The sequence below is a fragment of the Oncorhynchus clarkii genome, chromosome 1, assembly GCF_045791955.1.
Source record: "Oncorhynchus clarkii lewisi isolate Uvic-CL-2024 chromosome 1, UVic_Ocla_1.0, whole genome shotgun sequence".
Lineage (NCBI taxonomy): Eukaryota > Metazoa > Chordata > Actinopteri > Salmoniformes > Salmonidae > Oncorhynchus > Oncorhynchus clarkii.
The window spans coordinates 24,851,779-24,874,471 of record NC_092147.1 but is presented as its reverse complement, the minus strand read 5'-3'; the positions used below and the strand labels follow the sequence as shown (position 1 = coordinate 24,874,471).

Here is a 22,693-nt window from a genome sequence, read left to right as displayed (position 1 = left end):
GGCCCCTGACTTTTTTATGCCTTGTTGGCTCCATTTTGAGTTGCTACTTGTAGGCGGGGAGTAGGAACAGAGAGATGATCTGATTGGCCGAAGTGTGGTGGGGGATATTGATTTTGCATGAGTCACAGATGTTTGTATATACAGCGTATATACGTACAGTGTATATACAAATATCTGTGGATTCAGACCCCTTAACTTTTTCCACATGTTAAGTTACAGCCTTATTCTAAAATTGATGAAATTACACATTTTCCTCATCAATCTACACACAATAACCCATAATGACAAAGTGAAAACAGGTTTTTATAAATGTTGGTAAATTTATTAAACATAAAAAATTGAAATAGCGTAATTACATACGTTTTAAGACCCTTTGCAATGAGACTCGAAATTGAGCTCATGTGCGTCCTGTTTTCATTGATCATATAGTACTTGAGATGTATCTACAACTTGATTGGAGTACACCTGTGGTGAATTCAATTGATTGGACATGATTTGGAAAGGCACACACCTGTCTGTATAAGGTCCCACAGTTGACAGTACAAGTCCGAGCAAAAACCAAGAGGTTGAAGTAATTGTCTGTTGTGCTCCGAGACAGGATTGTGTCAAGGCACAGATGTCTGCAGCTTTGAAGGTCCCCAAGAACACAGTGGCCTCCATCATTCTTAAATGGAAGAAGTTTGGAACCACCAAGACTCTTCCTAGCGCTGGCTGCCTGACAAACTGAGCAATCGGGGGAGAAGGGAGGTGACCAAGAACCCGGTGGTCACTGACAGAGCTCCAGAGTTCCTCTGTGGAGACAGGAGAACCTTCCAGATGGACAACCATCTCTGCAGCACTCCACCAATCAGGCCAGATGGAAGCCACTCCTCAGTAAAAGGCACATGACAGACTGCTTGGAGTTTGCCAAAAACAGGCCTCTTAGACCATGAGAAACAAGATTCTCTTTACTGATGAAACCAATATTGAACTCTTTGACCGGAATGCCAATCTTCACATCTGGTGGAGACCTGGCACTATCCCTATATTGAAGCATGGTGGTAGCAGCTGTAATCGCTGCCAAAGGTGCTTCAACAAAGTACTGAGTAAAGGGTCTGAATCCTTATGTCAATGTTTTATTTAAGTTATTTATTTTTAATACGTTTTCCAAAATATCGGGGGGAAAAAACTGTTTTTGCTTTACCATTATGGGGTATTGTGTGTAGATTGATGGGGGGGGGGGGCGATTTAATCCATTTTAGAATAAAGGCTGTAACGTAACAAAATGTTGAAAATGTCAAGGGGTCTGAATACTTTCCGCATACACTGTACATGGTCCAGCACATTGCTTTCTCTAGTGGGGCAGGATACATGTTGGTGATGTTTAGGCTGTTTGTTTATGTGCTTAGATAAAGTCCCCCGCAACAATAAGAGTAAGAGGATTCTTGCTGGTGTTTGCTTGTGGTGGTATGTACACAGCTGTGAAAATAACAGAAGTTAATTCCCTCGGAATATAACACAAGTTATTTCTCTCTGAATTTTGAGGCATTGGCATTTTAGCATCAGAAACTCCAGGTCTGGTGAACATGAGCTCGAAATGTTTTCACCTTCAGTACACCAGGAATTGTTGATGTGGACATACCCCTACTCCCCTACTTTTACCAGAAGCCTCCGTTCTAACCATACGGAAAATGGAAAAACCGTCTGGTAGAGTTGAGTGTATCGTCTGTAAGCCATGTCTCTGAAAAAAACAAAGTCACAGCATTCCCTGATGTCCCTCTGCAATTGAAGCCTTGCTCTGAGTTCATAAGATTGTACTTTCAAGCTATTGGACATTAGCCATCAGGATACTAGGAAGAGGAGGCCGTGTAGCTAGGATTCCACCTTTTTGGATTCCACCTTTCCTTCCCCTTGTTTGTCGCCTTCGGTCATCTTGGTCAGCAGAAACTGGTAGGCCAGCTGTGCGGGGGACAAAGACACATGTAGTATTCCATATCTGGGAAGCTGAGAGAGAAGTGTGTAGCTTCTAATTAATGATCCAGAAGTGTTTGTCGGTCGTGAGTAATAACTAACACAAAAATAGCCATCAAGAAGCCACGTCGAGCAGTAACCGGCAAGACGCACGCCCTCCTCTGCACTGCCATCTCATCATCTTATCTACTCCTTTGCAGTCTGGGCACCATGGCACCATTGAAACAAATAGACACAGTCACAGTTTGTCATTAATCATTATGGATGGTATATTTACATTTTGCTGTATTATTGTATTATTGTGTCAGAATTGATTTCTACCTCTCACATTTTCTTTGTGTAACAAAACACTCCTGCACTCCCTGAAAAGCAGATAAAAGAATCGGGTCACATTCTAAGTTAAAGTGCCCTAGCAAAGAGCCATATGATGTTCCTCTCACCGTAATTGAAGGCCCAGTGTAGTCAAAAGCTAGATTGTCCTGTGTTTTATATACACTGAGTGTACAAACATTATGAACACCTGCTCTTTCCATGACATAGACTGACCAGGTGAATGCAGGTGAAGGCTCTGATCCCTTATTGATGTCAAACAGTGTAGATCAGTGGTCACCAACATTTTCTGAGTTCTACCGCTCAGAATAAAAACAAACATTACTTAAAAAACACAAGCCTATGCAACATTAACCTATTAAAAACACTTCTGTAGCAATGAGGTTTGTGCAGTAGGTTGTAGGCTGAATACATTATCACTGCATATTGGCAATGCTTGAATTGCCCTGCCAATGTTGTTCTTCTCAGACCATTTTGAAATTAAATATTTTTTTTAAAGATATATGAGCACACTGGTAATAGATAATGTGTTGTAGCCTAATGGCGGCAGGTAGCCTAGTGGCGGCAGGTAGCCTAGTGGTTAGAGTGTTGGACTAGTAACCAAAATGGTTGCGATATCAAAATCCCCGAGCTGACAAGGTCAAAATCTGTCATTCTGCCCCTGAATAAGGCAGTTAACCCACTTTTCATAGGCCATCATTGAAAGTAAGAATTTGTTCTTAACTGACTTGCCTAGTTAAATAATGGTAAAATATAATTACTTGAGTCACAGCTGACTGAAAATAATTATTTGCTTTCTTTATTTTACTGGACTGATTTCCTGCATCTTATGATTTTTTATTTTTCCTTTATTTAACTTGGCAGTTCGAAGCAGTCTTTATGGTCAGCCTGAAGGGAGGAAGGGAGGGAGAGAGCAGGGGTGAGGCTGTCTCTCACCTGACTCACCATCCCTCTGGTGAGAAAAGGGGGCACAAATGTAAACTAAAGTCGCACTGCATTATTTCTAATTTACCTCATGCACCAATTATGTTGTTATTCCTTTGACCAGAGAAAGTGAAATCTTCCTCAATATTAAAAAAGACACATGCCACTAATAATTGCGCAAGCTTATTTAAACACCTTGCTATGCTCATTCATTGCAGCTGCAGTGCTGGTTGTAGCATGGGTGGAATTAGGGAGAATGCACATTTTATGGCTTATAAAAGTGTTGAACAAATTGTTGACAGTGCTAAATAACAACTTAATTATAAAACAGCAGCTCTTTGCTGTATTCGTTGTGTCTTTCTCTAGACATGGTTTTAACCCTCCTGTTGTGTTCGATTCTGTGTTAATCAATTCTGTGTTCCCAGTCCAAAATGACCGCCCCATTATAGCTGATTGTAAATCAATAATAATACATATATTATCATCTAATGTTGTGTTAGGTCTTTTTATTAACTTAAGTTCTTGTGACTATCCTGACTATCCTGCCTTGACTTTGGCAATGTATTTTACAAAATAACCTCCAACACTCTACTCAGCAAATTGGACGCAGTCTATCACAGTGCCATCCGTTTTGTCACCAAAGCCCCATATACTACCCACCATTGCGACATGTATGCTCTCGTTGGCTGGTCTTCGCTATATATTCGTCGCCAAACCCACTGGCTCCAGGTTATCTATAAGTCTTTGCTAGGTAAAGCCCCACCTTATCTCAGCTCACTGCTCACCATTGCAACACCCACCCATAGCACGTGCTCCAGCAGGTATATTTCACTGGTCATCCCCAAAGCCAACACTTCCTTTGGCCGCCTTTCCTTCCAGTTCTCTGCTACCAATGACTGGAACGAATTGCAAAAATCACTGAAGCTGGAGACTTATATCTCCATCTCTCACTTTAAGCATCAGCTGTCAGAGCAGCTTACCGATCACTGTACCTGTACACAGCCATTCTGTAAATAGCACACCCAACTACCTCATCCCAATATTGTTATTTATCTTCTTGCTATTTTACACCACAGTAGCTTTACTTGCACATCATCATCTGCACATCTATCACTCCAGTGTTAATGCTAAATTGTAATTATTTAGCCTCTATGGCCTATTTATTGCCTTAACTCCATACTCTTTTACATTTGAACACATTGTATAAAAAAATATATATATTGTGTTATTGACTTTACGTTTGTTTATGTGTAACTCAGTGTTGTTGTTTTTGTCGCACTGCTTTGCTTTATCTTGGCCAGGTAGCAGTTGTAAATGATAACTTCTTCTCAACTGGCCTACCTGTTTAAATAAAGGTGATACTTTTTTTTTTTGAAACGATCAAAGATATGATCAAGAGCCTCTCAACACAGTATATTGTTTGGTCATTTTGCTGATGTGGTTCTCGTGGGGGAAAGATTCTATTGATGAAAGGTTCCTGTGGGGGTTGCCATGGAAGCCAAGAAGGGGAGTGTGGTGTGTGTGTGTGTGTGCTCAAACACACATGCATGTGGAGGTCTGGGAGAGGAAGTGTGTCCATCTGATGAATGGGCATGTGCCCGAACTCAATTTTATACACTAATTGTAGTCTCACCCATTAATTTCTAATGACCAGTAATTTTTGACCGGGAACACCACAGGTGTACAAAGGTTAAATAAAACACCCAAAATGTAATAAAAATAATCTAAATGTATGTTGTGTGTTCAGATGCCCTGTGTGGACAAAGTCATGGAACCTTATGACAATCAGATTAAATGAACTACATTTTTCAGAGGTAAAACTTGTAAATCGGTCCTATTCAACCGGAACACAGCAGGAGGGTTAAAAACTTTGCTGTGCTCTCTTGGCTTCTTTTTACAGCCTATGGCTCGAGGAAACTGTGCAGACACGTGAACTGAGGTATCTGATTGGCCAGCTGTAGGCCTATAGGTGCACTTGAGGGATATCCGAAGGACATCCAGCCAACTTGACACAACTGTGGGAAGCATTCAGGAGGGCTGTTCAAAGGGCAAAAAGTGTGTGTGGGGGTGAAATTATTAGGAAGGTGAAATTATTAGGAAGGTGAAATTGTGAAAACGATAATGCCCTTTTAGTGTAAGAGCTGTTCTGGTGGGATGGAGTTTTGTTCTGTCTGATGACATCACGAGGCAGTAAATTAAGTAATAGACCAATAAGAAATAGAGCCACAAACCTCTCTGCCAACAGCTAGTTAACTCCCAGACAGTCCTAGCATAATTCTTGCTTGAGAAATTGCTCTTTGCCAATAACTTTTTCATTTATTTTCGACCAAAACAATCACAGTAAGGTACTTAATTGTTACCCAGAAATGATTTGATATTGAGATAAAAACAGCTGCATTGGACTATTAATGGTTGGCATGGCATCAAATATATATTGTGGTGCATGCTGGGTACTGGGAGCCCACCTGCCAGCTAGCTGTGACACATTTGAGGTAAGGTGACACCAGAGGTGGGACCAAGTCACTATTATTCAAGTCACAAACCAGTCTCAAGTCACAAGGTCCAAGTCTCAAGTCGAGTCCCAAGTAGAACGGGTCAAGTCTCAAGTCGAGTCCCAAGTAGAACGGGTCGAGTCCCAAGTAGAACGGGTCAAGCCTCGAGTCAAGTCCAAGTCATGCATTCTAAAAGCAAGATGAGTCGAGTCACAAGTTTTTCCAAGTTAAGTCTCAAGTCAATTTAAAAATATATATACAGTACATGCAATGACTTGTTTAACTACAAAAAAGGTTTTGCATATAATAGATCTTTAGATGTTTCTTCATATGTCTGTAATGTTATATTTCTGAAAAAGTACATTTTAAGTTAAAAAAAAGGAAAAACAAGAAAGTTCTATCTGCATAAACCCATTTAAACTTGGTGCTAGAAGGTTCTATCTGCAATACTCTGATGAAGACAGCTTGTCTGTCGAAACTTTGGATATTAGGTTATTCAATTATTGCATCTGAGCTCCTGGAGTGTACGGCTCTCCTTTAATTTTTCAGGTGTGCATTTATTTCACCTCTAGATCTTTCTGCAATCCAATCACAAGCCTGAACAAATACAGACAGACCAATCAGAACACATGTCTTTGCCATCTCCCTCTAAGTATGGTCTAGGCTAGTCTAGCCAGCAATAATTGCACGCAAGCAAAAAAACAACACTGTCAGAAGTCTTAAAGTAAGTGATGTCACATCATTGCTAAGTGATGACAGTAATTTGTGTAATGATCACAATGCATTTCTTAATGTATTTAATGTGTTCTGACTCTATATGGTAACAGTGTTATTCTATAATTTATGTATTCAGATAGCTCAAGTATTTTTCTTACTAAAAATGTCTAATTCTTAAGTGTCAGATAGAACCCAGATGGACATTTCAGAGCCATAAGGTTCTATCTGCTATTGCACCCCCCTAAACATGTTGATACTCTGTTCTTTAGATACCTTTAAGGTAAAGACCTTAATGGGTTCTGAAAAAATATTTCACGACAAAACAGTTCTGAGATATGGAATTTGAAAAATTATGCTCAACATCTCAGAACTTAGTGCATGTAGAACCTTATAGTCCCAAGGTCACGGAATATGTGTCTATTTATTGAGGCTACCAGACAGCCCCTTTCATTCATTTGTCTACAACACATTTTGATTATGTAATAATTAATTTTAACAACAAATTCCAAATTGAAGCTTCATAACCCAATTATCAAAGACCAGTAGGCCTATGCTAGTAATTGTGACTTGATGCTTCATTGCTGGTGAGAATGCAAAGTAAACCGTTCATATTAGTGATCACCAAACAACTTTTGGAGCTGCATATTTATTACTGTCTATTTCTGTCAATCCTCTCCCTACAACTTGATGTTTGCCCTGCACCCGATTCTATAGCTGTACAGCAAATCAGCAATCTCTTCGCTAGCTCAGTTGTTCTAAAACTTTTTTACCCATGACCCCCAAAAAGGAGCGGTTCAAAGCTTGCGACCATCCGCGCTTGCACATGTACGCGCGCACAGTTGATGCTGTTTCAAAATGCTTGATACAGAAATAAACTGCGCTTTACACCTTCATTTTGAGCTGAAAGTCATTTATGTTACCAGTCAATTTCAACTAGGGACTTCATGTCACATTTTCACTTCTCTCGAGTCCGGAGCAGGCAGTATCATATGGCCTACCTGTATGCAGGGGGCTTGCAGGATCGGATGGAAAGCATAATCTGTCTGTTGCCTTTTTCTTCCTCACAAATATTGTAATTAATTAGCTAAAATATGTTACATCTTCATCCCATAAGTATTGAAGATAGTGCGATGTTACAGCTATCTTTATAGCCAGTACCACCACTGAGGTATATAATCCGTCCAAACTTGGCCTATCTGAAATCTGAAAATGATTCATGAAATCACCAGCCTATTTTTCTGTCAAAAATGAATCCGTAGCAGATTGCTAAACTGAATTGTATATGGATAATATCAAAGTAGGTAGGCTACTCTTTTTTTGCCAGGCAAAACCAGAGAAAATAAATAAGTGCTTCTGGTCACTAATATGGATATGTGCACCTGCCTTTGTGCGCCAGTGCTGATGACTGGTCATTGGTCAACAGTCAAGACGCGCAACTTTTTGGTTCTGAAGCATAGATTACAAGAATTTGGAGCAATGTCGTAGGCCTTTGTTGGTGACCAGATCAAATAAGCAAAAGTATAAATACAGTGCCTTGCGAAAGTATTCGGCCCCCTTGAACTTTGCGACCTTTTGCCACATTTCAGGCTTCAAACATAAAGATATAAAACTGTATTTTTTTGTGAAGAATCAACAACAAGTGGGACACAATCATGAAGTGGAACAACATTTATTGGATATTTCAAAGTTTTTTAACAAATCAAAAACTGAAAAATTGGGCGTGCAAAATTATTCAGCCCCCTTAAGTTAATACTTTGTAGCGCCCCCTTTTTCTGCGATTACAGCTGTAAGTCGCTTGGGGTATGTCTCTATCAGTTTTGCACATCGAGAGACTGACAATTTTTTCCCATTCCTCCTTGCAAAACAGCTCGAGCTCAGTGAGGTTGGATGGAGAGCATTTGTGAACAGCAGTTTTCAGTTCTTTCCACAGATTCTCGATTGGATTCAGGTCTGGACTTTGACTTGGCCATTCTAACACCTGGATATGTTTATTTTTGAACCATTCCATTGTAGATTTTGCTTTATGTTTTGGATCATTGTCTTGTTGGAAGACAAATCTCCGTCCCAGTCTCAGGTCTTTTGCAGACTCCATCAGGTTTTCTTCCAGAAAGGTCCTGTATTTGGCTCCATCCATCTTCCCATCAATTTTAACCATCTTCCCTGTCTGAAGAAAAGCAGGCCCAAACCATGATGCTGCCACCACCATGTTTGACAGTGGGGATGGTGTGTTCAGGGTGATAAGCTGTGTTGCTTTTACGCCAAACATAACGTTTTGCATTGTTGCCAAAAAGTTCAATTTTGGTTTCATCTGACCAGAGCACCTTCTTCCACATGTTTGGTGTGTCTCCCAGGTGGCTTGTGGCAAACTTTAAACAACACTTTTTATGGATATCATTAAGAAATGGTTTTCTTCTTGCCACTCTTCCATAAAGGCCAGATTTGTGCAATATACGACTGATTGTTGTCCTATGGACAGAGTCTCCCACCTCAGCTGTAGATCTCTGCAGTTCATCCAGAGTGATCATGGGCCTCTTGGCTGCATCTCTGATCAGTCTTCTCCTTGTATGAGCTGAAAGTTTAGAGGGACGGCCAGGTCTTGGTAGATTTGCAGTGGTCTGATACTCCTTCCATTTCAATATTATCGCTTGCACAGTGCTCCTTGGGATGTTTAAAGCTTGGGAAATCTTTTTGTATCCAAATCCGGCTTTAAACTTCTTCACAACAGTATCTCGGACCTGCCTGGTGTGTTCCTTGTTCTTCATGATGCTCTCTGCGCTTTTAACGGACCTCTGAGACTATCACAGTGCAGGTGCATTTATACGGAGACTTGATTACACACAGGTGGATTGTATTTATCATCATTAGTCATTTAGGTCAACATTGGGTCAGAGATCCTCACTGAACTTCTGGAGAGAGTTTGCTGCACTGAAAGTAAAGGGGCTGAATAATTTTGCACGCCCAATTTTTCAGTTTTTGATTTGTTAAAAAAGTTTGAAATATCCAATAAATGTCGTTCCACTTCATGATTGTGTCCCACTTGTTGTTGATTCTTCACAAAAATATACAGTTTTATATCTTTATGTTTGAAGCCTGAAATGTGGCAAAAGGTCGCAAAGTTCAAGGGGGCCGAATACTTTCGCAAGGCACTGTATAAAATACAAATGGTAGGCTATATCTAGCCTAATCAAATATGTATGATATTTTTATGTATTTTTCTCATTCAGTTTCACACTCGCGACCCCCGAGTGTGCATTTCACTAGCCAATCTGTTGTTTTTTTTTGCAAATGGAGAATAGCCTATCCCACAGAGACTCTGTGCCACAAAATGAGTGACAAAACATTACAAAACATGGCCAGATCATTTCAATTCATCAGTATCAAGTCTATGTCAAGTCCCAAGTCTTGAGGCTCCAAGTTGAAGTCAAGTCTCAAGTTGTTTCATTTTCTATCAAATTTGTGACTCAAGTCAGACCCGAGTCCAAGTCATGTGACTCGAATCCACACCTCTTGGTGACACTATTTCTCTGTTCTTCAGAGAGTGAGAGAGACAGCGAGACAGAGAGACAGAGAAAGAGAGAGTGTGTACATGTGTGTGTGTTATAGTGAAGGAGAGGCAGCCTTTGTTTTCAAAGGCCCCTCATTACAGGCAGATAGTGCAGAGAGCCAAGTGAGCTCTCCTGGGTAAACATCCAGCTACTTTTCTTTTTTGCTGTGGATGGAATCAAGCCCACATCAAGGTTGTGAGAATGTTGTGTGTTAGCTGCCAGGGTCCAGAGTGATGTGCCTAAGCTGGATCCCCTGGTGTGATCCGCTCACTGCCTAGCAGGTTGGCTCCACTCTGAGCAGACACAGACAGGGGGCTGCAGGCTATGTGCCATGATCTGATGATCTGATGAACTGAGCTCTGAGCTGTGATGTGTACTGTATTGTCCATTAATGCCTCTCTAACAGCCCTGGGCCATTGGCAGGAGCTTTGTTATAGATGAGATAAAACTATAGGTTGATTGATTAAAACATTTTTCTGATATGGTGCAAGTAGTAACTTGAGAATGGGATTTGTTCTCAGAACATTGCTCCCATTCCCATTCTAATTCGTATCAAGTTCAGAGAGAGAAAGAGAAAGCGACTGTGTGTGTGTTTAACAGTGAACTGTAGTTGATATGCATGAATGTCAAGAGGTCCTTTGTTGCTGTGGAAGATAGCACAATTCTAGCAGAGGGAGAAACAGACAGAGATATGTACTTACTGCACCCTCTCTCCCTCTCTCTCTCCCTGCTGCTTAATCTACCAGAAGGAAGGACAGTGAAAGTGTTTTACAGTCTTAAAGTGGTCCCATATCAACAGAGATACAAAACTCTCTCTATCCCTCTGTCTACCACTTCCCTACCTCAGCAAGGCCTCAGGATAAATGTGCTTGGTTAACTACAAAACTGAAAAAGAGGGCATTATAAAATTGATTGAGATGTTTTTTTGAGGAATCGTTGAAAGATGTGTGAAGATGTCAATGAAGATATCTGAAAGACTAGCAGAAAGTATACACCCTGTTTAACATAAAACATACAGAACACATGAGGGGGTAGGAGACATTCAAAGAGAGACAGTAGGGTGAACAGCGGTGGAATCACAGCCGGGGAAAGTAAAGAAAGGGAATGGGATATGATTAAAAGAAAAGAAAAAAAGAAAAGCATCATTCAATAGCTTAGAACAAAGTTGAACTTGGTCTTTCTTTGGTGAGATAGTGAGAGATATGAAAGAGAGTCACGAAGAAAAACAATAAAAATGAGAGGTGTAAAGGTGGGAGAAAAAAAGTGTTGCTTTGTGAGAGAATGTCATAAGGCTTATTCTATATGACTATTGCCCTGTAGCACTCACTTCTATCATCATGAAGTGCTTTGAGAGACTAGTTAAGGACCATATCACCTCCACCTTACCCGACACTCTAGAACCACTACAATTCACATATCGCCTCAACAGATCCACATACGACACAATCATCATTGCACTGCCCTACCGCACCTGGACAAGAGAAATACATGTGTAAGAATGCTGTTCATCGACTACAGCTTAGCCTTCAACACCATAGTACCCTCCAAGCTCATCACTAAGTTCAGGGCCCTGGGTCTGAACCCCTCCCTGTGCAACTGGGTCCTGGACTTCCTAACAGGCCGGCCCGAGTGGTGAAGGTAGGCAACAACACACCCATCACGCTGTCCCTCAACACGGAGGCCCCAGCCCTCTCCTGTACTCCCAGTTCATCCAGGACTCCTACTCAAACATCGAGTTTGCTGACGACACAACATTGATGAGACAGCCTACTACAACCTACTACAGGGAGGACCTGGCGGAGTGGTGACAGGAAAATAACAAAATGAAGGAGCTGTTGTGACTTTTGGATATTCAAAATAATTTACTGATTTACTGATTAATTGAGTTGTAACAAGATTGAGTTGTAGCAATGAGACAAGATAGTAGCTACTACAACAATTGGATACCACGAAATTGGGGAGAAAAAGGGGTAATTCTGGCTCTGGTAAACCCCTAAGGATGACCCTGGTTCCTGTGTTAACCTGTAATTGTAAATCACCCAAAGGTTTGGCAAGGGGAGCCATCTTCTTTTGAAGGGCCCAGAGTGAAAAGAAAGAGCTAATGGAATTTTGATTATGGCATCATACCTATTTATGAAGGTAATGTAGTATCTGAGACAGTGGAACACAACCCCTCTGTCTGACTCTACGCTCCCGTCTCTACTTACTTTGTGATGGCATTATTCCTGAAAGCTGTGGAATTATTTTAAGAGAAAATCGGATAACCACAAAATCGGATGACCACATAATGGGATACATATATTTAAAAGCCTGTCATTTAATTTGAGATGTTCAATTTAATTTAAGTTTTGTTCGGTCCCGTGGCTGGCTGCGTTTACTGCAATTATGCCATGTTATTCTTTAGTTCTGTGAAAAGATGATTAATGCACTTACAGAGAACATGTTATTCTCCACTTTGGTGTAATTGCTGGCACACTGCGATCTCATTTGTGAATGCTCCTTGACCCTCATATCATGGAAAATATTGCATGTTAGTGAAGTATTCCCAGAGTTCTCTAATACAGTAAACACGAGAGACACTAGTCATTAAGACGTTGTCACGCCATAAGAGGACTCTGTGGTGTTCTGTGACGCCAGTGAGATGAAGTGTCTCTGAGCCCAGCTCTCTTCCAGATGGAGCTGGGTTTTTTCTCAACTCACAGGTCTGTGGAAGACCATCTGTTTATGAGGGTTTGATATATCCTCAGTTGACTGTCACAGACACCTCTGTCACCCAGTATCTGTGTCATAAACACCTACTGTGCTGCTGCTTCTTGCATACATACTGTGTATCTGAAATGGCACCCTATTCTCTATATAGTGGTATACTTTTGACAGGGACACCAGTAAACAGCTCAGTTCATGAGTGAGGAATGAAGATTTGTGTCTGGCGTAGGGTAGAGCATTGTGCGTGGGAGTAGAAGGGAGTGGAGGAGAAGAGTGGAATAGGTGGGGCGTGGGGGTCAAAGGAGCCTAGATTTACTTCACATTGATGTAAAGAGTCTCCCGCTGTGCTGAGGATGTCTCCGTGGCGCGGTGTGGCGAGGCCCAGGAGAGAAAACACAGGGAGATGTAATGAGATACAATGGTAAGAACACTCCTGTTGCATCATACTGTATTCATGGGAGAGCTCAGTGTTTGTACTGTGTATGCATAATCACGGCTAGAGGACTGGACTCCAGGATATTCATGTATTGCACTGTACTGCTTTCTCAAATGTTACAGTGCTGTATGAATGCCACAGTGAAGTATTTGGCTGATTGTATAATGTAATAGTAAAGCAGCTTATGCTTCAGCATAATCGAGAAACATGTGTTTCGGGAACGTAATTCTTAAGTACATATATTGTATAAATATACATACCCAGCAGTGAACTTCCAGACAGACTTTATGTACTGTAGCCTACTTTTTCCAGTGTCTATGTTACACTATCACTCTGTGTTGACATGATAATTAAAATGTGCCTGAGGGGCTTCAGGCATTGATCGTCTGGTCTCCCCCTACCTGGGGTCTGATCGATCCCAATGTTATCAGTGATAGGAACAGCAGAGAGGAGAGGAACGGAGCAGGCCCTCCTCACTGCCTACTGCCTCCTCTCCTCTCTTGGTCTCAAAGATCCAGCATGGCCCCCTTGTTGATAGGCCCTGTTTTAGGCTGTTACTCCCACAATAAAGAGGCTATGTGGGAAAGATTTGAGATGTGAAAATAGAGAGTTTTAAAGGAGAAATAGAATGGAGGCAGAGAGGGTGGAGGACACAGGTGATGTCACACTCCTGTCTAGTGTTGTTGAGCCACTGCAGCGGGGCCTGGTGTGTTTGCGTGCGTGTGCGTTTGCGCATGTGTGTGTAAGACTGTAACTGTGTGTGTGACTGTGTGTGGTTTACAAAGAGCATCTCTCTAATGAGACCAGTAGAACAGGAGAGACAGTAGAGGGGTTGGACAAGGTTGGTAATGTGGGCAGGGTCATTACACAAATGGCCAATTAGAAGAAGTATTAGTAGTTCCATTTCCTCATCTCATGAATCTATATTCCATTACAGAATTGACTCTAATAGAATCATATTGTGATGATGTCTTTGCTTTGAAACATTTCCGTGATTATGGGTAAAAATGAAGTATCTTTCAGTATAGATTATTTCACTTGCACAGAATAAATTGTATAGATTCATCTCATAGTGCCTACCCACTAGGCACAGCTGGTTGAATCAATGATGTTTCAACGTAATTTGTCAATGTATTGGGACGTTGAATCTACATTTTAAAAAAATTAAGGAATCAACTGTTGTTTTGAGGGTGAAATTTCAACCTCGTGATTATGTCATAATTGTAACCAATTTTCAACATTGACAAACCATGCATAAAATATGTTGAATTTGTAACAACATCAGCTCTTTAACGTTGTATCCGCTATAAAAACAATAGGCTGGGCAGCACACCCTGATCTACAGCTATTAATTTGTGACCGACCGGCTCGATTCGGTGTTATGCAGCAAAATTTGAAATTGTGCTTTCTTACATTGGATAAAAGTAAAGAGGTACTGTATATCATACACTACAGTTGAGGAACAATGAGAAACTAAATCTGCTTTGAAAGTTGATACACTTGTAACCCCACTTTTGAGAAAATGGCTCTTGAATGTTTTGGTACACGTACTGGATAGCTCTTCTTTGTCTACACCCATTCAGCATCGTTCACACCCTCTTAAGCAGTGGCGGGAAAAGTACCCAATTGTCATACTTGAGTAAAAGTATAGATGCCTTAATTAATAGAAAGTTACTCAAGTAAAAGTGAAAGTCAGCCAGTAAAATATACTTAAGTATCAAAAGTAAATGTAATTTCTAAAAAATATATATCAAAAGTATAAATCATTTAACCTTTCTAGCACAGGGGTTCCACTAGCAGAACACCTCAACAACATTCCGATGAAAAGGCAGTGCGCGAAATTCAAAAATATTTTTTTGAAATATGTAACTTTCACACATTAACAAGTCCAATACAGCAAATGAAAGATAAACATCTTGTTAATCTACCCATTGTGTCTGATTTCAAAAATGCTTTACAGCTAAAGCACAACATATGATTATGTTAGATCACCGCCAAGTCGAAAAAACACACAGCCATTTTTCTAGCCAAAGATAGGAGTCACAAAAAGCAGAAATATAGATAAAATGAATCACTATCCTTTGATTATCTTCATCAGATGACACTCATAGGACATCATGTTACACAATACATGTATGTTTTGTTCGAAAATGTGCATACGGAAAAAGCATAATCTGAGAACGGTGCTCAGCACCCAAAACAGCCAGAGGAATAGCCACCATTTTGGAATCAACAAAGTTAGAAACAACACCATAAATATTCACTTACCTTTGATGATCTTCATCAGAAGGCACTCCCAGGAATCCCAGTTAGACAATAAATGCCTGATTTGTTCCATAAAGTTCCATCATTTATGTCCAAATAGCCACTTGTTGTTAGCGTGTTCAGCCCAGTAATCCATCTTCATGAGGCGTGAGCATTTCATCCAGACAAAAACTCGAAAAGTTCCGTTACAGGTCTTTAGAAACATGTCAAATGATGTATGGAATCAATCGTTAGGATGTTTGTAACATAAAACATCAATAATGTTCCAACCGGGAGAATTCCTTTGTCTTCAGAAAGTCACTGGAACGAGAGGTAACTCTGTCGGGAGCGCGCGTCATGAGACCGAGGCACTATTCCAGACCACTGACTCAAACAGGTCTCAAGAGCCCCTCCTTTATAGTAGAATCCTCATTCAAGTTTCAAAAGACAGTTGACATCTAGTGGAAGCCCTAGGAAGCCCATATCGTCCATATCTCAATGTGTACTCGGTAGGCAAAGCTTTGAAAAACTACAAACCTCAGATGTCCCACTTCCTGGTTGGATTTTTCTCAGGTTTTCAGCTGCCATATGAGTTCTGTTATACTCACAGACATCATTCAAACAGTTTTAGAAACTTCAGAGTGTTTTCTATCCAACACTCTCTCTGGGCACGCTATTCATCCAAAAGTGAAAATGCTGCCTTGCCCCCTATCCCAAAAATTTAAGCATAGCAGACGACACCATTTTCTTGTTTTTAAAATGTATGGATAGCCAGGGGCACACTCCAACACGACATTATTTACAAAATATGTATTTGTGTTTAGTGAGTGCCAGGCCAGAGGTAGTTGGGATGACTAAGTGTTCTTCTCTTGATAAGTGTGTGAATTGTCCTGCCCTGCTAAGCATTTAAAATGTAACGAGTACTTTTGGTTGTCAGGGAAAATGTATTGAGTAAAAAGTACAATGTTTTCTTTAGGTATGGAGTAAAAGTTGTCAAAAATAAAGTAAAGTACTGATACTCCAAAAAACTACTTAAGAAGTATATTTACTGCTCTTAAGCCTTGGCCCTATCCATCTCTTTAAGGATTCACATGCATGACATCAGCAACCTGGTGGTCCAAAACTTGTGTATTTTAACAGCAATAAACCCATCTGGTTCAACATTTATTTAGTATATGTCAATCTAGCAAACCAGGCCTCTAAAAGCAATGTTCTAAACATTGTTTCTAGCTTGTTAGCTAGCTAACAGTAAGTTAGGTGGCTAGCCAGTTCAAATAATGACCACATCATATAGCTGACATCGTCTTAACTTGAGCTAATTTGTATTAATTATTACAGGAAAATAAATTCACTACAAGATAATTATTTATCAATTAATGGCAAGCTAATTACAGAAAATAGCAGACTAAATAAAAGCAGGGCATTCTACCAGAGAATGTTTTAACTTTGACACTGTCTCGTTGGCCTAACATTATATCCTAATTTGACTTTGGTGCAGGTCATATTGCTCTTCACATTACCATTTCTGGTAAACACACACTAGCTATATCAAATAAAATCTAATTGTATTTGTCACATGGTACCTTGCATAGCGGAGTATTCTGTTTAGACATGTAGCTAGCTAGCTAAACAATTAACCATAATCCCAACTCATAACATTACTAGATGCCTTGTTAGCTAGCTAGATGCCTTGTTAGCTAGCTAGCTAACATTAGGCTATAATTAGGCTATAACTAACAATGCAAATTGATCTGAGATATGAATAATATTACTACACAGATCATACATGTAACATTAAATAGCGAGCCAGCCATCCAGCTAATATTAGCTAGCTAGCTAACAGTACACTTTAACTTGCAATGAAAACAACTTCCTGACAAAATTAGAAACGTTTAATATCTGAAAACATAGCTAGCTAGACTCTCTTATCCATATACTCGTATACGTGGATAAATGCTTCTCCCTCTCTGTCACGGATGCCATTGTTTTCCTTAGTTTGAAGGTGTTTTATACAACAACATCTCCAGCTCATACTGCTTAGTGGGGAGTGTCTGGAGGGACACACACACAGACACACACAGTGTCATAAAGTCTGTCATTATCACACATCCATTGCAGGGGTTACACTGATAATAATATACAACCCCCTCTGTGTTCTCTTTGCGACCTCCTCCGCATCTTTGCAATCAAACGGCAGAATTTTCTCCATCTCCTTAGCTATCATATTCTGCTTCCACGGGCTTCCACCACTGATTTAAAAACTCTGTCCTCCAGAAAATAAAGAGCAACACTTTTGTAGTTATTCATGATATCTTTCAGAAAACCCGTGTTAGAAAGGATTACTTACATGTACTATGCAACCCTTTGTTATAGAGAGAGGTGTGCTACAAGGTAGACCAATCTGAACTCCTCTCTCGGCATGTCCAGCCCATCCATTATTACTTTCTTTTTTATGTAACCTTTATTTAACTAGGCAAGTCAGTGAAGAACAAATTCTTATCTACTATGACAGCCTAGGAGCAGTGGGTTAACTGCCTTGTTCAGGGGCAGAACAACAGATTTTTACCTTGTCAGCTCATGGATTTGATCTTGTAACCTTCCGGTTACTAGACCAACACTCGGCTACCTGCCGCCCCATTATCTCAGCCAATCATTGCTAGCGGGAAGGTTTATGTCTTTTTACGGGGCAAAGCTAACTTGGCTCGTAATTTAACACATGTATTCATATTTACAGATGGCATACACGTTTGTTATTAAGGCACATACAAGTTCACATGTTCCAGAATGCATTTCTGCCAACAAAAAAAAACGCATTTGCCACTGACTACTATCAATGTGCTATTGTGAGAATCATTATTGAGAGACCTCTTAGATAATTAAATATATTGCTATTGAAGTCATTCCAAAGTGTAGGTTTAACAGAGCAAATAAAATGTAATCATACTTTATAAGTCATATCATCAATGATAGTCTTTAGGCCTATGTAGCATTTGCAAATGCATCAACAGCTTTTTTCAAATATACAATGCGTAGGCCTAGGGTTTCAAGCTTTGGTTATAAGTTGGATTTAAATCTCCATCTCAGCCAAGAATCACAGTTAAAGAACAGCACTAGATCAAATCCAACGTTATTCCCGGTAGACCGTTTTGCAGTCCATGTAGAACCCTTTCTACAGAGGGTTCTACAGGGAACCCACAAGGATTCTACCTGGAACCAAAAAAGATTCTACCCGGAACCAAGAGGGGACTGAAGATTCCTTTTGGATTTTTTTTTCTTCTGTAGTCTGCAGGTGAATATTAACCATGGCTTTAAACGCAACAAAATAATCTATGCTGTATGCAGAGCTACATATTCCAAGTTAAGCTTGGCATTTAACCTGCACTGCAATCACACTCCACTTCTCCAACATACACTAATGCCTGGCCAGCTTCTGTCCTCCAGGGTCCCTCCGCACTGCCTTCCCTCGCCTTAGAATTATCCGGGAGAGCCAAGCTCCAAAGAGGATCCTTTCTCTTTTAATGTAGCACATCATGAAAGCTGGGAGAAAAATGTTAATAACGCCGCTTGCATGTCTGCCAAGCATACAAACCTTGATCTTATGTCTTCTGAGCCATTGAAGGGGAAGTATTGAAGCAACTCACCCCCCTAGGTATTTAAAAATGGATGAACGTAAAATACTGTGTGTCGTACTGCCATACGTGTGTGCTGAGAGGTGTTCTACACAGACTGTAAATACATTTGTTTGGGGATTTTTTCATCTGGTTTGCAAAAGACCTGGATGCCTGATAGATGCCAATAGATGATGTGGGTGTTTGTTGGTTTCTATAATGTGATAAGCTTATGTTATAACAGACATTTGACATCTGTTTAGTTCTATTTAAATGTCAAGAAATGGATGTCATATTTAGTTGACTACAGAGTACTGCACTACCACCCCCAGACAGGAGACCAAACCGTAGCAACACTCTTTTGTTTGTTTTGTGTGTATGAGTCACTTGGGCTATGTGACTATGTGATCATTACACTCCAGTACCTGTCTGGCTCTATGCCTCCAAAAGTCTGGTGCTTTGTTCCTGAGCTTTCTAAGAGGCTTGATAGAAATGTACAAAGTGTCAACATAATAAGACGCCAAGGGGGTGTGTTTTTATTAGAATATGTTTACTCCAAAATGAATCCACACTGGTGTAGCAATCATTCAGTCTAAATTGCTTTTTGTCAGTCAGTTAATCATTTGTTATCATTTGTATTCAGTGGATTAATTTGATCTTCCTCACACAATCCTGTGTCTAATGATGATTGTGTTGTGTGTAACCCCTGAAATGGATGTGTGATAATGACAGACTTTATGACACTGTGTGTGTCTGTGTGTGTGTCCCTCCAGACACTCCCCACTACGCAGTATGAGCTGGAGATCGTAGCCCAGGACATGAAGGGAAGAGACGTGGGACTAACAGGAACATCCACGGCAACCATCACCATCACAGACAAGAACGACCACGCCCCAGAGTTTACCCACTCACTGGTAAGTACCTGCACCCCTGCTTGTTCCCCTGACTCCTGTTCTCTGTCTGTCCTCTCTGTCCCCTGACCCATGTTCCCTGTCTGTCCTCTTTGTCCCCTGACCCCTGTTCTCTCTCTCTGTCCCCTGAAATCTGTCTGTCCTCTCTGTCCTCTGTCCCCTGTCCTCTGTCTGTCCTTTCTGCCATATCCCCTGTTCTCTGTCCCCTGTCCTCTGTCCTTGTCATCACTTTCTGTCCCCTGTACTCTGTCAGTCCTTTCTGCCATATCCCCTGTTCTCTGTCCCCTGTCCTCTGTCCTTGTCATCACTTTCTGTCCCCTGTACTCTGTCATTGGTCCCTGTTCGCAGATACAGCTGGTGACGGGCTTGATTCACGTCCAGGTGATGGAGTGGGTTACACACACACACACACACACCAGTTATCCACCATGTCCTCTGCTATCCAATTTAAAATGATAGTGTTATAATTCTCAGAGCCTGCCAGAGGAAAGGCTCAGCTCACATCAGTCGTCGTCCTGGGTGTGTGTGTGTGTGTGTGTGTGTGTGTGTGTGTGTGTGTGTGTGTGTGTGTGTGTGTGTGTGTGTGTGTGACCTCATGTAATAAACAACACATCACAGTAGTCAGGTGGTAGGGGCTCACAAGGGAGATAAGGAAATATGCGTGTGTTTGTGTGTTGTGCTGCTATGATCATGGTGTTGGTTTCCTTTGTCAGCACAGCCTCAAGGATCTAGTAGAAACCCTGTATGGCACACGTAACCCAATATCCACCAGCCACACTATCTCCGTCATTCAGAAAAAAATGCACTTAACAAACTTAACCTATTTGCCTGTTTGTGCCAACTCATGATGAGTCTTTCAAAAAACTGCAACTGTTGCTGTTTTTTTTCTTCTTGAGGTGAAGAAAAACACATCAGGCCCTGGAGGAGAGGTCGTAATGTTGAGTTGTGTGGTTTTTAATGGAAATGCCCAGAGCTGTTGTCAGGCTTTGAGACACATCAACCCCAACCTCCACTAGACGGGCTCCCATAATGCATTGCCATGTCAGAGCGTTGTGAGATCTTCACAATTAAATATTCTGGCTGAGTAGGCATGCTGGGGCCGTGCTGGGTGCACTCTGTCCATGTCCTCACTTAATGCCTCCATCTTTCTTCTGGTGATCCGTTTAACAGTGTGGAGAAATGTTCCTTTTAAAAACACAGCCATTTAAGGTGCTAAACTCCTAATATAAGTCCCCACCCGCTCAGCAGCCACTAACCTGGCCATGAATCATCTCTTATGACTTCCAACTATTGTGGGTGTGGGTGTCCATGAGCGGACATGTTAATGTGAATGTGGGCACATTCATAGATATTGAATTCCACTTGGAGTGCAAATATTCTGCACTCTCTTGAAAAACCTTTTAAAATAACATATCCTTCTGGATGTTGAAAGTTTTTCAACTGAAAACTCTGTCTACAAACATGGAAGTGCATCTCTTGCATCGTGTATGTGCAGCATTCATGCTGAGAAAGACATGTTCTGCTTTACCTTTCATTATTCATCAATCAGAGAGGAGCTAGGCTTCCTGCCCTGCAGTACACACAGGTGCTGATAGTGTTGGCATGACTCCACATAACACTAGTCTACTTGAAGATGTGCTTAAGTCAACCAGTAGGGGATTCACAAAGTACCCTGCCTAGCCGCCGCACTCTTGAAATAGACTTTAGAACCTATGATTCCCATACAGAGTAGTGAGATATGATAAAACTCCACAAAGGCAAACATGGTTTGTAAGGTATTACACATTCTCTAGTGCTATCTAAACACCTCTCAAAGAGGAAATTCTGTTGGATTTGTATTCCATATCTTCTCTCTCACACAGTGTGAAACTACTTGGAAATGCACTTAACAAGTTCAGGTTGACTTTAACTCATCAAAGATTCTGAGTGAAATGGACTCGCACAGGTCACCATGCAGTCCCGTGTAGCTGGAGGGCAGGGTGGGTTTATCATAGAACGGACTTGTTTCATGTCTGGTAAAGATGGACAGACTACAGTATATAACAGTGAGTCATTAGTAAATCTATCATAGTGTTCTTGGTTGGTGTATAGGCATACATATACTATAAACACTCATGAGTCTGTCGAGCTGCACTATTGTTCTCCTTAGCAAGTTTCTCTGAGGGCCCTGTGTAAATCTATCCACCCAACTTTTTAAATCTAAGGCTAAATTGCTCTTTCATACATACGAATGTATTACATTCTGTGAAGCTTTTTTGGGGAATTGGGATCCACAATGCTTAACTTTTTTTGAACAAGTTTTTTATGAGAGTGGAAACAACAAAAGATGATTTGGAATCCCCTTAAAGACAGAATATGTATAGTAGGACATTAATGCCGCTCCTGATAAAAACCAACAGCAATAAACCACTGGCTTATATTGTCTTATAGTGTTGATTTATTCTGCAATGCAATACTATGCTAATATCTTAGCATAATGATTGACAGATACTTCTGTTGGACCTTGTTCCTATTTGGGATTCAAAATAAAGATATAGCACTAACCAATACCACTCCGTGCATTGACAACTAACTAGACCCCACAGTGTGTGTTACTGTGCATTGTCTGTCTTTGAAATGTGTTTATTGACCACTGCTGTTAACTGACCAATGGACGGACTCTGACTCTTCCTGTCAGTCTACATATCAGCCTGTAGTCTAACTGCTGCTCCAGTACAGCTCTGACCACTGATCCACACCACTAAAACACACATTAGCACACATTTCAAAGTAGGACCGAGGACCGTAACAGCCCCTATGACACAATTTCTGCTTGACCTGAAGTCTCCCT

General features: G+C 40.8%; 1 protein-coding gene across 1 annotated transcript in view; it reads left to right on the top strand.

Annotated features, from left to right (window-relative positions):
* Positions 1-22,693, top strand: part of LOC139415873 (cadherin-13-like) — a 345,399-nt gene that overhangs the window by 199,147 nt on the left and 123,559 nt on the right. Inside the window, exon 4 of the mRNA XM_071164006.1 lies at positions 19,726-19,866. Within this exon, the coding sequence (XP_071020107.1) occupies positions 19,726-19,866 (141 nt within the window). The remainder of the gene's footprint in view (positions 1-19,725; positions 19,867-22,693) is intronic.